Below are 13,297 nucleotides of genomic sequence, written 5' to 3'. Positions count from 1 at the left end.
GCCCACAAAACGGTGCATCCTGAAACGACAGAAAGCGGCTTGAAGATGATCTGTAAAACATCATCTATGCAACATTTTGACCAAAGAACCACCATTACATGTTATGTAGACCAAAAGGAAATGTTTTACGTTTAGAAAAAAATAATAATAATAGGACTCCTTTAATGTGCTTTATAATCCAGTGTGACTTATATATATGTATGAAAAATAATAAAACTAAAACAAAATAGACCATTCATCGGCAGTACGCCTTATAATACGGTGCGCCCTATGGTCCGAAAAGTAAGGTAATATTTACGCATTTTTGCTCATTAGCGCATTTATTTCAAAAACGCATCACAACGTTGGTTTTTTTTTTTTAACAATATCACTGAATATTACACACTGCAGACTTAATGAGAGCCAACAATTATAATATCAAATCACTTACTGTACAAGGTCTGCTGTCACAAAGATGCAGACTGATAGAATGTTGTTATATTCCCGTTTAGATAAAGAATTACTCAAAATTGTCTCACGGAAAAGGGGGGTGAAGCCCAGCGTCTTTTTGCGTCGCTCGTCATTGCCGGGTCTAAATTGGCTGTCAAATGGTACCAACTTGTCAAGAGTACGTCCTCATCCTTCTACTATCCAGGTGAGAGGCACGATTCATGATCTGGAATAATCTTTCACCAGCACCGAAGCAAGGAAGGAGTTGGACTTGGAGTGATGTCAACATAGACACACAAGCTATAAATAGTTTGTCTGCGTTAGCACTTATAATAACAATATCACTAATACTTGGTTGGTATTCAAGCCACAAAATGCAAATGGCGTATTGTTAGCGCTTTTTGGATGGTTATAGAGGACCTCCCATTGGCTCCATTGCAAGTGGACTTTCATTTACATTTATGAGTTAGAATGTGATTTAAAAAATATATATATATCCATCGTCATGTCTTTCATAATGATTGTGAACAATAGAAAAAATTCCCCAAAAAAGTGGAGTTCCCTTCTAAATTCCAGTGATTAGATTTAAGACTTGAAGTCTATGAGCATGAAGTGATGAAGCCTACTTGGATGAGAGGACAAACGTCTTCTAAGACAAAGTGAACAGTCCAGTTGTGATGGATTGAATGCCCTGAGAATAAAATGATATGTGGATGTTGTGCTTACTTGGACTGTGATGAAGCTGTGAGGACTCAGGTGGTTTGTCTTCATGCTCTTCAGTCTTCACAGAGACAACAGTCAGTGGAAACTTGGTGACATCATCCTCCTCCTGCCCTAGAAGACACTCTCCCTCCTGAGTGATCCACACTTCCTCCTCTTCCTCTTTAATGTGGGGGGGCTGTGGATCCTCCTCTTCCTCTTTAATGTGGGGAGGCTGAGGATCCTCCTCTTCCTCTTTAATGTGGGGAGGCTGTGGATTCTCCTCTTCCTCTTTAATGTGAGGGGGCTGCTGGACATCTGTTGGGTAAATAAGTAAATAAGATTAAGAGAGAATAGAAATATTTTTGAACTGACACTGTTAACACAATGACATTATTTGTGTTCTTTTGTGTGTTGTGTTAAAAGTGTGTAGCAAAACAACCAATAAAAACACGGGAAATACCTCCTTTTTTCCTAAAATTAATTCAAAAGTGGTACAGTGAGTACAAAAACAGACTTGGAAATTTTATGGGGGTCAATTTGAAAAGTTTTTATAAGTACGAGGCAGCATTAAATGAGGCATTCTAAACTTCACTGATGTAAAGTGTGTAAATATTGACATTGTCATTACCATGACTTCAATATCATGGAAATAAAAAAAAATCTAATTCCAAAATCACTTAAAAAAAACATTCATGGTATGTGTTTGTTATCACGCAGAATACTTTTTGTTGGTCATTTTGTTGGCTGGGCCAAAAGGAACTTTTAACAAAAACATGTTTTACTATGTGGTGTTTCATGGAGTATCTCCATCAACAATTCCTCTTTAGGAATTGGAGACCATCTACGACACGCTGAAGGAAATTCAGTCACTTTTATGTTCTTTTAATAATTCAAGTGTTGACTACTCTGGTTATTAAAAATAAATATTTACTTTCACTTATTGATGCATGTAAGTCAGAATCAGAAAGTGAAATTATAACTTTAATTAGATTTGATTACGGTATAAAAATGTATTTGGTGACTGTGTGAGTTTTGTGTAAACATGTTGATACAGCTTTACATCTTCTTGGAGACTGGAACACAGATATGTGCCACCAACATTGCCTCACTTAGCTCATTAAGCAAACTACCAGGGTGAGTGAGTCCTTTTAAACCTTCATAGACCTTGTTGTTATTTCTGACCAGTCTAAGATCACAACAAGTGGAACTACTGTATGCGGCTTAAGTGATCATTCCATCATTTTCTGTACCCGTAAAAAACATAGAATCAATGCTGACAGCCACAAAACAAGCAAAGCTACAATCCTCAAGACCTAGACTAGCAAGACATTCAATGACAAATTGGCACATTAAGACTCACCTGGTACTTGCAAGTACACAGGTTTTTGGGTCAATTCCTAACCTCAGAAAAGTAGATAACTTCACAGTCAAAGTGGGTGACAATATTATAACAAACAAAAATGTGATTACCTATCTTGGCTGCATCGCAGAGACTAATCTCTCCAGTGAAAAAATTACTACTAAGGTAGTCAAAGAATCAACCGACAAATTCTGTTCTTACTAGTGTTGTCCCGATACCGATATTTTGGTACCAAAATGTATTTCGATACTTTCCGTACCACATAAAGGGCATTATTTGCTTTATTTTAACAAAAAATCTTAGGGTACATTAAACATATGTTTATTATTGCAAGTTTGTCCTTAAATAAAATAGTGAACATACTAGAAAACTTGTCTTTTAGTAGTAAGTAAACAAACAAAAGCTCCTAATTTAGTCTGCTGACATATGCAGTAACATATTGCGTCATTTATATTCTATTATTTTGTCAAAACTATCAAGGACAAGTGGTAGAAAATTGATTATTAATCTACTTGTTCATTTACTGTTAATATCTGCTTACTTTCTCCTTTAACATGTTCTATCTTAACTTCTGTTATAAGGTAATAATCACTGATTCATCTGTTGTTTGATACTTTACATTAGTTTTAGGTGATACCACAAATTTGGGTATCAATCTGATACCATACACTAACATACACCATTCCACTATAATACCCATGCGGCTGACTAGATACTTCCACAATGTAAAATATATTCACCATTATAACACCAGAGGTAGTTGTACAAATCACATTCAACCCAGATTTCACTCCAAAAAATGTTCTAATTTGTTTGCCTGCTATACCACCAAAATGTGGAACTCCCTATCAATAGCCATAAAGGAGTGTAAATCCCTTACTTCCTTCAAAGCCGCGTTGAAAATACATTACAGGTTGTAACTGGGAATAGAAAAAGCCTTTTGATTTTTTTCAATTTTATTTTCTAGCAGTATTTTTGTACTTTAAATGCTACTTTCTACATAGTACTGTGTTCTGTGTGAGTTAAACAAATATTTCCATTGAAACCATCTCAGGCTTTCTTGTAGCAGTGAATGTGTACCGTGATGTTAGTTTAGTTTATTAAGGATCCCCATTAGTCTACACCGCAGTGGAGACTATTCTTCCTGGGGTCCAGGCAAAAACATCACACAATCACAAAACAAAAGATTAAAATGCAGTACAACATGATCAAATAATAAAATGTTGTAATACAAAAATAGCAACAACAAAGAACCAAAAAAAATAATAATAACTTCGAGTTTACATAATATTGTTCATAACAAAGATAAAAAGAGCAATATAAAAATAGATATATATATATTTTTGCAAAAAAAACAAAAAAACAAAGAACCAATGGCCTAAAATATATACATTAGTGTACCAAAGACAAACAATAAGTGACGAAAAAAGTTCCCTCCACCATTTTCTACTGCTTGTCCCATAATCAATAAAATAGTCAATAAAAACAGTCATGACATTAGGTACAATCTAGAATAATCTCTTTCCGCAATACTTCTCCTCTTAGTCTATTCTTAAAACCCACTCTGCTGGTGATTGATACCAAATATTGTGGAAGTCGATTCCAGTAAGTGATTGCCCTATACATTACAGTCTTTTTCAAAACATCACTTTTGGGTTTAAGACGGGTGAAAGCACCTCTTAGGGCTAACCTGGTACCATAGTTGTGACTTTCACTAGCAAGCAACAGCTGAGAATACAGATATGAAGGTTTATGGTATGTATAGATTGTTTTTAAAAATAGAATCAAACTACACGCTAGTCTTTCACCAACTCTCATCCATGACAATTCATTATGCATGATCTCAACGCCGGTCCTAAATGAGCAATGGAGAGCTAGTCTGGCAGCTCTGTTTTGGGTAAGCTGGATTTTATTGAGTTCTTGTTTAGATGCATTGGACCAAATTGCTGGGCAGTAGTCAATATGTGACAATACAAGGGATTGTATAACTTGTTTCGTAGTTGTGTTAGTTAAAAAATAGGCACTTCTTCTTATGATTGAGATGCTTCTGCTCATTTTTTTTACTATGTTATTAATGTGAGTGGCCCAAGATAGTCTTTCATCTATTGTAACTCCCAGCAACCTGGCTTCTTTAACTTGTTCAATATGAACTCCGTTCAAAGAAACATTCAATATGTGTTCTTTTCTATGAGCATGTTTTGAGCAAATAACAAGACATTTTGTTTTGGAAATATTAAGTTTCATCTTATTTTCTGTAACCCATTTAGAAATCTGCATAACCTTGTCTTGTAGTATACTGCTCAGGTCTGTGCAATTATCAGCATAAGCATATATTGTTGTGTCATCTGCGTAAATTGCACAGCAACCATTCTTTAAAATACATGACATATCATTTACAAATATTGAGTATAATAAAGGTCCCAGGCAACTTCCCTGGGGAATACCACAATATAATGTTTTAATATTTGAAAGGGTTCCATTGAACATGACACATTGCTGTCTGTTGACTAGGTAGCTTTTCATCCAGTTAATCGCTGAGAGTTTAAAACCATAAGCAGACAGTTTTATAAGTAGTAGTTTGTGGTCAATAATATCAAAAGCAGCACTAAAATCTAATAGCACTGTGCCAACTAATAATTTACCGTCAATTTGTTTTAGCCAGTCATCTGTTAATTGTGTGAGAGCTGTGCATGTTGAATGGCCAGTTTTATATGCATGTTGAAAGTCTGAATTAATGTCATTTATAGAGAAATAATTTTGAATTTGCTTAAATATAATTGTTTCCATTAATTTTCCTAATACTGGTAAAATGCTAATTGGCCTACTATTCGATCCAGTGAATGCTTCTTTCCTATTTTTTGGTAGAGGAGTTACTCTAGCAACCTTCCATATTTGAGGATAGATTCCTTCTTTAAAACTTAAGTTAAAAATATAACATATCGGACTGGCTATTATTCCAGCTGACAATTTTAAAAGTCTACTATCTAGATTATCATGACCACAAGGTTTGTCAGATTTCAACTCAGACAATAGATTTTCAATTTCCAATACATTAGTGACTGAGAATTCAAATTTACATTTTTTGTCCTGCATGATATCATTTTTAATAAGTGACTCAGATAGAATACAATTTACAGGCAGCATGCCATTTCTTATAGTATCAACTTTACTTATGAAATAATTGTTGAAGTAATCAGCAATTTCTTTGGGCTTGGTGATAAAGCCTTCACCTGATTCAATAAATGCTGGTGTTTTTCCCATTTTATCTCTACCCATGATTTGATTGAGAGTACTCCAAAGTTGTTTTCCATCATGTTTAATTTCTTCTATTCTAGATTGGTAGTACACCCTTTTTTTCTGTTTATTTAATTTGGTGACTTTGTTTCTTAAAGAGCGATATGCTAGCCAGTCCTCTGAGCTACCTGAATCTACTGCAACTCTTTTCCGTATATCTCTATCTTTCATCAAGTTTCTCAGGTCAGAGTCAAGCCAAGGGGCTTTGACAGATCTGACGGTGAGCTTCTTGATGGGTGCATGCTTATCACAGACAGAAGAAAATGACTTCATGAATTCATGCAGAGCTGCTTCAGTATGCTTTGACTCAAATACACTGTCCCACTGTATGTTATGTACGTCTTCAATAAAGGCATTATCACAGAAATGTTTGTAGAGTCTCTTATACATAATTGTAGGTCCAACTTTGGGGACTTTCACTTTTCTTGCTATAGCAATCATGTTATGATCACTAAATCCAATTGGCACAGAAACAACCTTTGAGCATTTATCTACTGAATTAGTAAAAAGATGATCTATGCAAGTTGAAGACAATACACCTGAATTGTTCATATTTATTCTGGTTGGTAGATTTATCATTTGAGTTAGGTTACATACAGTGGCAGTGTCATTAAGCTTTCTTTTCATAGGGCAGTTTTTTGAGAGCCAGTCAATATTTAAGTCACCTAAGAAATAAATTTCTCTGTCTGTGTCAGAAACATTCTGAAGCATTGCACACATTTTTTCAAGATATGCTGCATCAGAGGAAGGTGGTCTATAGCAGCAGCAGATTAGTAATGGCTTTAGATGTGGCAAGTGAACCTGGATCCAGATTGCTTCTACATCTGTCAAGTCCAGATCTCCTCTTTGCTTTATTGGAATGTGGCCTTGTACATAAAAGGCTACTCCTCCCCCGTGTTTGTTTCTATCAAGTCTAATTATATTGTAACCTTGTATAAATATTTCAGTATTGTCAATTGAATCATCCAAATGAGTTTCAGAAATTGCTACTATATGTAGATCATTTTCAAACATTATTTTACTCAACTCAATTACCCTGTTTTTCAGACTACAGATGTTCAAGTGGGCAATTCTGAGTCCTTTTTTAATATATATAATATATATAATATAAACCGTGATGAAACTGTACCCTTTACTATGCAAACGTCTCATAACTCCTTCAATCAATCAATCACACATTGTTACAAACTGAGAGGAACATCAACCTCAAACTGTCTCGTTTTCATGAAGAATCTAAATCAAAGCATTGCATCATCCCCACAAGACAAAGCATCTTCCAATTGAAGAAATGTGTTAGTAATGAAATATAAAGTTAGTAAAGATGTGAGAGTAAGAAGTAAACAAACCTGTTCTGTGTAACACAACTTGGGCGTCCATAAGTTGATGTTGTCGCTCCTTCTCCTCTTTTGTTGGACAAAGTTCCTCCTCATACTTTGCTATCGTTCTTTCGCACATTTTCACACAATCACAACACTTTACACTCACATTTGATCTCTACTTAGCGATGTGTTGATAACGTCCGCGTCTCTTTGTTAGCAGCTAACAAGCTAAGCTAACTAGCAAGCTAAGCTAGCACATAAAGTGCGCTCAGACTAATGTATCCGGATACAAACAATGACTAACAATGTTTCATCTACTACACGACATGTATGCACTAAATACAAATAGAGAAACAATAATGGCCAGTGGCCACGTTTAGGCCTTCTCTGTCAAACGCCATTTTGATTTTTACTCCTTCGTCTTCTTTGGATTTCCAGCAGACTAGTAGAGCATCTTAGGCCTCCACAGCTTCTTAACGGGACTTCTTCGTCCTGTCCTATGGTCCATACTACATTCTACAGTACAGGAGGTCGCGCTAGCAACCTTTCAATGGACCACTTCCAAGTCGGCTTCGTCGTTCTTTTTTTTCTGTTTAATGGCGGTTAGGGTACATGGAGGCACTAGGACCATGTGGAGGGCACTAGGACCGCTCTTTGTGGTCGCAGGAAGAGCAGCAGAAAGTTTCCCTGGAGAAAGAAATAGGTGAGTGACTAAGCTTTTTATTGTATTTTTATTTTGTATTATATATATATATATATATATATATATATATATATATATATATATATATATATATATATATATATATATAATTTTTATTTATTTTTATTATTATTATTTGTATTTAATTTTTTCACCACAGGCTGTGCTTCTAACATACTCCTAATACGTGTTTCCTAGTGTTCTTCTTTTCTTTATTATCAATCAGAAGTGTCACCAGGACGTCCCCTGGCCCTAACACTCCATGAAGGACATTTACGGGCATTGACTTTCATCTTACATGGACATTCACATGGACATTGTTAACATCCATATAATCAACATTTCTGTTTTGTCCTTGTGTGCCAGCTGTTTAATGGCAAATGTTTTTGAAGAAACTGGAAATTGTCTGTTTTGCACATTTTACATTGATCAGGATTTATTTTATTTAAGTATGACGTTTCGAGCAAGCGCTCTTTTTCACACTGCTGTGGCGGTGTGTGCGGACCTTTCTTTGATTGATTGATTGATTGAGACTTTTATTAGTAGGTTGCATAGTGAAGTACATATTCCGTACAATTGACCACTAAATGGTAACACCCGTGTCACGTTTCAGTGCACAGTGTCCACACGTATCGGAGAATAAAGTAATACTCTTAATCTTTAGCCTAATGGCATATTTATTACAAGTAGCGGCTGAAAATGGCGCGTCTCACAATGAGAGCGTAATTACGTCACATCCTGTGTACGTACCGTAAACATATAGAACATACAGCACAACACAATAGGTACCGTAATGCAATGAGTAAGGGCGCACTCCAAACACAACATTTAACACCCCCACTCGCCATTAACTCAATTGGTTACCTTGAGAAAAAAATTACAATGCAAGAAAAGAAAATAGGGATCACATGTTGTCCCTTCCCCAATAAACAGAAAAACACACTGCACTTCTAATTGCCAAACATGTCCTGTTTGAACCTTTTTAGCTTCATCTTGGTGGCTGGCTTTGTCAGAACATCGGCAATCATATTTTCTGTAGGACAGTACTCCAAAATCACTCTGCCACTTTTTATAGTTTCCCTTATGAAATGGTATTTGATATCTATGTGTTTACACCGTTGCCTGTTCACTGGGTTTTTGGCTAGTGCAATAGTGCCTTGATTATCTTCAAATACCTTTGTTTGTGTATAAGGGTATTTGTCAATGTCTCTGAGTAGCTGTCCTAGGTAGATACATTCTTGAATGGCTGATGCCAAAGACATGTACTCTGCCTCACATGTAGATAAAGCAACAGTAGCTTGTTTTCTTGTTTTCCATGAGATTAGAGAGCTACCTTCGCTTAGACTAGCACAATAACCTGATGTGCTTCTCCTGTCAGACACATCTGACGCCCAGTCAGCGTCACTGTACACTCTCAATCCCAGTTTTTCAGTTTTATTTCCTTTGAAACATAACTTGTTTTCTGCTGTACCTTTGAGGTATCTAAACACATGTTTTACTGTGTTCCAGTGTTCGACTGTTGGCTCAGCAAAGTATTGGGATAATTTACTGACCACAAAACTTATGTCTGGACGTGTGCATGTGGACAAGTAGATTAGGCTTCCAACAGCCTCCCTGAACCTTCTTTGATCTGTCATTTTGTCTGCATCACCTGTGTACTCTAGTTTTGGTTCACATGGAGTCTCTCTGGACTTGCAATTTTGCATTTCAAATCTCTCTAAGATTTTGTGAACATATCTCTCTTGAGACATTGTGACTTTACCATTTGTTTGGTCAAAATCTATTCCCAGAAAATGTTTCAATTTTCCTAGATCCTTCATTTTGAATCTTTCAGTGAGCATCATTTTCACACTGTTGAGTACACCATTGTTTTTAGATGCTATGATGAGATCGTCTACCCATACAAGTAAAATCACTTTCTCATAATGCTCCTCTCGTGAGTACACACAATGATCAGCAGAATTTTGTACAAAACCATTCTCAGTTAGACATGTGTGCAACATTGCATTCCAATTTCTACCGGACTGTTTCAAACCATAGAGAGACTTGTGCAATTTACACACTAGCTTTTCACCTGTGACTGATTCTTTCTCATAGCCTTCTGGCTGTTCGATATAAATTTCGCAATCGATCGGGGCATGAAGATAAGCAGTCTTTACATCAAGCTGGTGCAGCACTAGCTCCTCTTGTGCCGCCTTTTGCATGATCACCCTCACACTTGTCATGTCTGCTGTGGGTGAAAATGTCTCTTTGTAGTCAGTTCCCTTTTTCTGACTGTAGCCTTTCGCTACGAACCTCGCTTTGTATTTATCTGTTCCGTCAATGTCACTCTTGAGGGCATAGACCCATTTTCCCCCCACTGCCTGTTTGCCCGGTGGCAAATGGGTGAGGCTAAAGGTGTCGTTTTCCTCCAGTGACTTCACCTCATCATCCATAGCATTTTTCCACTGCCTTGATTTGTTTGACATTATCGCTTCCTTGTAGGTTTGAGGAATGTCACATACTGCTCTGTAGCAAGAGTCCACGCATGTTACAAATTTGTCCATTGTATCCTCAGTCTCAAACTCCTGTAAGTGAACCGGCCTCCTCCTGGTTCGCGATGGGTTCCTTCTGTTTACAGTGTCAGTGACTCTATCCGGCTGTGTGCGTTCAGTCTGTTCAGGTAAAGTCTCAGAAACACCCTGTAAACCTTGATCTGGTACATTTTCAACCTTGTCATCATCAACACAAATTTCTCTTTCATTAACCCTGGGTTGTACATCACCATACCCCATGTATGACTCACATGTTTGTGTTTCTTTTTCTGTTGCAGTTTTGGTTGTGAATTTTACCAATCTATGTTTCTGAACTTTCTCTTGTTCTGGGTAGTACACTAGGTAGGCTGGGCTGTTTTTATCGTAACCCACAAAAACACCCTGCTCACACCTAGAGTCTAGCTTGCCCTTGGCTTGTTGCTGGTAAGCATAGCACACTGATCCAAATTTTTGCATTTTGGAAATGTTTGGTTCTTTCCCTGCGAACAACTCGTATGGTGTTTTCTGTGTACGCCTAGAGTAGCATCTGTTCCGTACATAGGCCGCCGTCTGTACTGCGTAGTTCCACAGCTTATTTGGTAAGTTACTTTCTAGCAGTAAGCATCTGCCCATCTCATAAAGGGTTCTCCACCCTCTCTCGGCCGTGCCATTTTGGTGTGGTGAATAGGGTGCAGACGTTTCATGTCTAATCCTATTCCTTATTAACAGTGCCTGGAACTCTTTGCTTGTATACTCAGAACCATTATCTGATCTGATGCACCGAACCTCACCGTATGGTGCTACGTCAGCTAAAAACCGTTCTGTTGCGAGCACTGCATCACTTTTAGACCTTAGAAAGTACACCATCATGGTACCAGAATAGTCATCAGTAAATATTTGTGCATATTTGTGACCATCAATGCTAGGCGTTTGCATGGGACCGGCTAGGTCAGTGTGGACTAGTTCCAAGGGTTTCTTAGCCCTCCTGTCAGGCTCCTTGTTTCTCGTCTGGGTAAATTTTCCTTTTGTGCACACTTCACATAATTGTGCTGGTTTAGCCGCACTCCCTTTTATCTCCATGCCTCTCACTACACCTTGTAATTTTTGCACATCTTCATAATTACAATGGCCTAAAATTTCATGCCATGTTTGTACATCATGACACACTTTACATAGATCAATATCAGTTTGAACAGTAGGCAAGTAATACAGATTACCACTTTCGTGTATGTCAAACCTGCTACCGTCCCTTGTGACCATGCGATTGTCCCCTTTCTCGAAGGTGATCGTCGCTCCTCCATTTGTGGCACGCGCCACGGAAAATATGTCATGTGGATATGTGGGCATGTACAGAGCATCCCTCAGTTGTGCTCTGTACTGTCGTCCAGCGCTGTCCTGCAGACAGATGGTCGCTGTTCCTCTTCTCTGTGCTATTCCACTGCATTTGGTTCCGTCTGCTAGCTCCACTGAATGAGAGTCAGGTTGAAACGTGTCATCGAAGCTTTTAAACTTTTCTATGTCATTCACAATATGTGATGTTGCTCCTCCGTCGACCATAATGCCTTTCATCTTCACGTTGCCTGGTGGTCTCTCATTCCTTGCGTCGTTTGCCTTGAAGAAATGGTCCTCTCGGTCGCTGTCTCGTTCCTCCACGACCTTTCTCGCGCCATCTCGTTCCCCCTTTTCTTGCACAGCGACTCTTCGTGTGTGTTACTTTTGCAGTATCCACACCATACTTTTCTGGAACACTTTCTTGCTTTGTGCCCCTTTATTCCACATCTGTAGCACGTCACGTTGGCATCTTCATCTTTTCTATTGCCAGCTTGTGCCCTTGGTGGACCTCTGCCCTGTTTTACATGGGTCTTCATCACATTGTCTGTAGATTCTGTCTTCTTCATTTTCTCGCTCTCTTCATAAACTCTTAGTCTCCTTTTAAAGTCTGCAAATGTAACTGTATCTTCATTTTGTGTTACATGGACTGCTAGGGGCTTGAAGGATTCTGGTAGCCCATTTATCACCATGGCTACATTTAGTCCGTCACTCATGGTTTCACCAGCGTCTTTTAGGGCCATGATAATGTTCTCTGCTCTTATAATGTAGTCTGTAACATTCTCACCTTCTCCCATGTGTAGCTTGGTGAGTGATGTGTACAGATTGATGATCCTCGGCTTACTTTTTCCGGAGTAGTGTTCTCTCAGTATTTTCAGGGCTTGTCTGCCATCATCTGCAGCCTCGTGTCTTATTAAGGATAAGCTTTTGTCATCAATGAGTCTGATCAGTTCAGCATAACAGTCAGTATTCTTCCTCCTATGTTCAGCTTGAGCTTCTTCATTGCCAGATGGCGCATTCAGGATCGCCTCTTTTAATTTTAGAATGTGTAGATGACCTAAAAATCTTGTTTCCCACAGGTCATATTTTTCATCTGATCCATCAAAAAGAAGTTGCGGGGCTGGTGTCGCCATTCTGTTAGCCATCTCGCGTATTGCGTCGCGAAAAACTTCTTCCGAGCTTTACTCACTTTATCTCCAAGTTGTCCACAGAAGCTCCGTGTTAATCCGTCACGTTAAACTTCCTCCAACTCTTCCTGGGCCCATAACCTGTCACGTTTCAGTGCACAGTGTCCACACGTATCGGAGAATAAAGTAATACTCTTAATCTTTAGCCTAATGGCATATTTATTACAAGTAGCGACTGAAAATGGCGCGTCTCACAATGAGAGCGTAATTACGTCACATCCTGTGTACGTACCGTAAACATATAGAACATACAGCACAACACAATAGGTACCGTAATGCAATGAGTAAGGGCGCACTCCAAACACAACATTTAACAACCCGAATAAGTTTTTCAACTTGTTTAAGTCAGGGTCCACTTAAATTGATTCATGATACAGATATATACTATCAGATACAGTATATACTATCATCATAATACAGTCATCACACAAGATAATCACAATTAATTATTTACATAATGT

The 13,297-nt window shown here is 38.0% G+C and overlaps 1 protein-coding gene across 3 annotated transcripts in view; it reads right to left on the bottom strand.

Annotated features, from left to right (window-relative positions):
* Positions 1 to 13,297, bottom strand: part of LOC133664592 (oocyte zinc finger protein XlCOF6-like) — a 225,970-nt gene that overhangs the window by 36,672 nt on the left and 176,001 nt on the right. For 2 of the 3 annotated variants that reach the window (XM_062069342.1, XM_062069345.1), the window contains exons 1-2: positions 7,132 to 7,785; positions 1,156 to 1,446 (exon numbers count right to left, since the gene is read on the bottom strand). The exons of the other annotated variant lie outside the window; for it this stretch is intronic. In XM_062069342.1, coding sequence (XP_061925326.1) covers positions 1,156 to 1,446; positions 7,132 to 7,240 — 400 coding nt within the window. In that variant the 5' untranslated portion in view covers positions 7,241 to 7,785. Of the gene's footprint in view, positions 1 to 1,155; positions 1,447 to 7,131; positions 7,786 to 13,297 lie in introns of those variants that run through there. 3 annotated transcript variants of the gene reach the window in all.

Source organism: Entelurus aequoreus, linkage group LG14 (assembly GCF_033978785.1).
Source record: "Entelurus aequoreus isolate RoL-2023_Sb linkage group LG14, RoL_Eaeq_v1.1, whole genome shotgun sequence".
Classification (NCBI taxonomy): Eukaryota; Metazoa; Chordata; class Actinopteri; order Syngnathiformes; family Syngnathidae; genus Entelurus; species Entelurus aequoreus.
The sequence above is the reverse complement of the archived record's forward strand: the minus strand, read 5'-3'. Positions and strand labels throughout refer to the sequence as shown.